The sequence below is a fragment of the Cryptotermes secundus genome, unplaced genomic scaffold, assembly GCF_002891405.2.
Source record: "Cryptotermes secundus unplaced genomic scaffold, Csec_1.0 scaffold1079, whole genome shotgun sequence".
Classification (NCBI taxonomy): domain Eukaryota; kingdom Metazoa; phylum Arthropoda; class Insecta; order Blattodea; family Kalotermitidae; genus Cryptotermes; species Cryptotermes secundus.
The window spans coordinates 674,173-676,820 of record NW_019720729.1 but is presented as its reverse complement, the minus strand read 5'-3'; the positions used below and the strand labels follow the sequence as shown (position 1 = coordinate 676,820).

General features: G+C 36.6%; 1 protein-coding gene across 2 annotated transcripts in view; it reads right to left on the bottom strand.

Annotated features, from left to right (window-relative positions):
- LOC111872961 (probable helicase with zinc finger domain) overlaps positions 1–2,648 on the bottom strand; it is an 84,708-nt gene that overhangs the window by 5,904 nt on the left and 76,156 nt on the right. For both annotated transcript variants that reach the window (XM_023867291.1, XM_033754950.1), the window contains exon 19: positions 1,843–1,976. In XM_023867291.1, coding sequence (XP_023723059.1) covers positions 1,843–1,976 — 134 coding nt within the window. The remainder of the gene's footprint in view (positions 1–1,842; positions 1,977–2,648) is intronic.

Below are 2,648 nucleotides of genomic sequence, written 5' to 3'. Positions count from 1 at the left end.
TGTACAATTTGCTAATCAATCTTCTTTCATGCCAATCGATACCTGTTTCTTTCAGGATCTGCATTAATTTGGTCCAGTTTACCCGGTCAAATGCCTTCTGCCAGTCTATGAAGCAAACACACAGTTCTTCATCTATCTCCAAAGTTCGTTCCGCTATAATTCTCATCATCCCATTTGGTCCTTTCATAACTGAGACTAGTTTCACATTTGGTATCCATGGAAACAACAGAGTGACAAACTTACAAACACTACCCTGCTTAGATAAATTATATACAAATGTCTGCTGAAGGTTTCCTACAAATCTAGGAGCCCGAATAAAAGACTTACTGGCTAGGGTGAGAAATGTCTTTGTTATTAACATAAGGACAACTAGAACATCTACAAAGTGTAATGTTCATTGATGCCTGAAGCCGGTACTGTCCCAGGTTCATAACCGCTTATGTTCTTAAGTTCAGTTGTTTGTCTACCTACTACTTCCTCACAATGCCAATGCTCACTCACTGCACTTGCCTCTTTTTTCATCTTCTTTTTGCAATGAACTGAAGTGAACTGATATGTGCTCCACTTAGGGTTCCCAGATACCCTGTTTTCCCCGGATTCTTCCGCTTTTTCACCCAAATTTTGTTCCTCTGTTTATTGTTTACCCGAGTGGATAATTCTCCATTTTTTATTTAAGTCCATTGCGAATTATATTTCATGGGTTAAATATTATCATAAAATTTCTGTAATCCTTGGAAAATGACATTATTTTAAAGTTTCTTTCGTTATGTTGCATTTCATGAATGTTGGCAACACTTGAGGTTCTAAACCAAAGCAGAATATTTTTTGCATTCTATAATATGTAATAGGGCTACGTAATATTTGTTTTGTTCTATAAATGTGTAGTAGGCCTATGAGATACAGATGTGTAGTAGCATTTTGTAAGTTATGTAGTATGTTGATTATGTATATTTTATAGCTTATTAGTTGTGAAAAATGTTGTTATAAACAAGCAACGAGACATTACTCCTTTTCTTATTTTACAAAATCTGGCAACCCTAGCTCCACTCCACAACTGAACATACATCTGTCCTGCACTGCAACTGAACTGCCCTCTTTCAAGGTTTCCACAGCTACTTTACATGTGCCTCATTCTTTGGGAAATTTGTAGCAACACCTCATATACATTGGACTTCAGAGTCAGCTGAGTGGTTTCTTGATGGTATCAAAAGGTGTGAAAAGGGAGACTCTGTGTTTCAAATGAACTCCTGTATCCGAAAAACTCAACCCCAATGGATTAAGCAGGAACAAGTGAAAGGAACTACAGTAACATCCCTATTTCATGAAACCCTAGGGGAATGGCTTTTCTTACATCAAACTGAGGTTTTCACTAAAGCGGTTAGCAAAATTATGTCAAGAAACTGTTCATTTCCTTTCAGCATTTACAGTGTATGATACTTTCTTTGTAACAGCATTAAATATGTCTCTACACAATTACATAACAAATAATATCAAATTATAAAATAATTAATAATATGAAGTATAGAGTGAAAGAACATTAGTTAAGAATCAAGGTAACTATGATGCTGTAAACACTGTGGCTTCAGTTCCTGTTTCTGGCAGATAGAAAACATACATGTGGAGTGTTGTTTCAACCACAGTCACACCAAATCAAGGTCTGAGTTCTGAATGGCTGAAAATTTCTTATGTCAAACATAGGCCATGTACAAAATCAAAATCCACTTAATAGAGGAGGTAATATACTACTTATATTGGGCTTTGGTTGGGACCAGAACAACTATTCACTAGATGAGACTATATTAAAAGTGGAAACACTAAACATCAATATATGCAAGTAGTTACTTGGTTGCAGTTTCAAGTCCAGCTGTGTCCATAAGGTGGTTATACCACTCTATCTGTCTGGGCTGTGACTCCATCATCTCAGCTAATGTCACATTGAAAGGAAGAAGTCTGCTCCAGTCTCCCATGACAACATTCTATTAAAAGAAAAAAAAAATATCGACATAATATAAAAATTAAAATAAAAGTAATAAATATGAATATGAAGAAAGCAGTCTTCTGGGATTTGGCAGTCTGCTTTTACTGGTTCTCACGGTCTCTTGGCTTGCGGATTTCTTATATTTTTCTTCTACCCTGAAGATGGAGGCGATACGTTCCTCCGAAACGTCGGTTAACACCACATGTACACGGTGCCAAATCCCAGAAGAATGCTTTCTTCATAGTCACTGCCGTGAAAGCCTCAAATCTTAAATATGAATATGTTTCATGTTATCTACACCTATCACAAATTAGCCTTCAAGTGCTGCAGCTCCAAGAAAAAACGGTAATAATCCCACCTACACAGTAAACAGTATGTACTTGGCAATACTGTGATTCTGTGAGCTAACATCTATGAAAATCATTATGATTGTAATGGAACCACACATATCGTAAATTTTCTCTTTGTCACAAATGTTAATGATGGCACTGTGTAAAGACAAACATATGGTAATAATTCTGCTCCATGGAGGTTGCAATTGCAAGATATTGCATGTATGAGGTGGTATCAGAAAGTTCGCAGACTGTTATTGTTGTAACTGCCTAGATGAAAGAAGATGAGAAGAGAGGCCAAGGTCACACTTCCGAAAGTCTACTGCATCAGTCTGCTA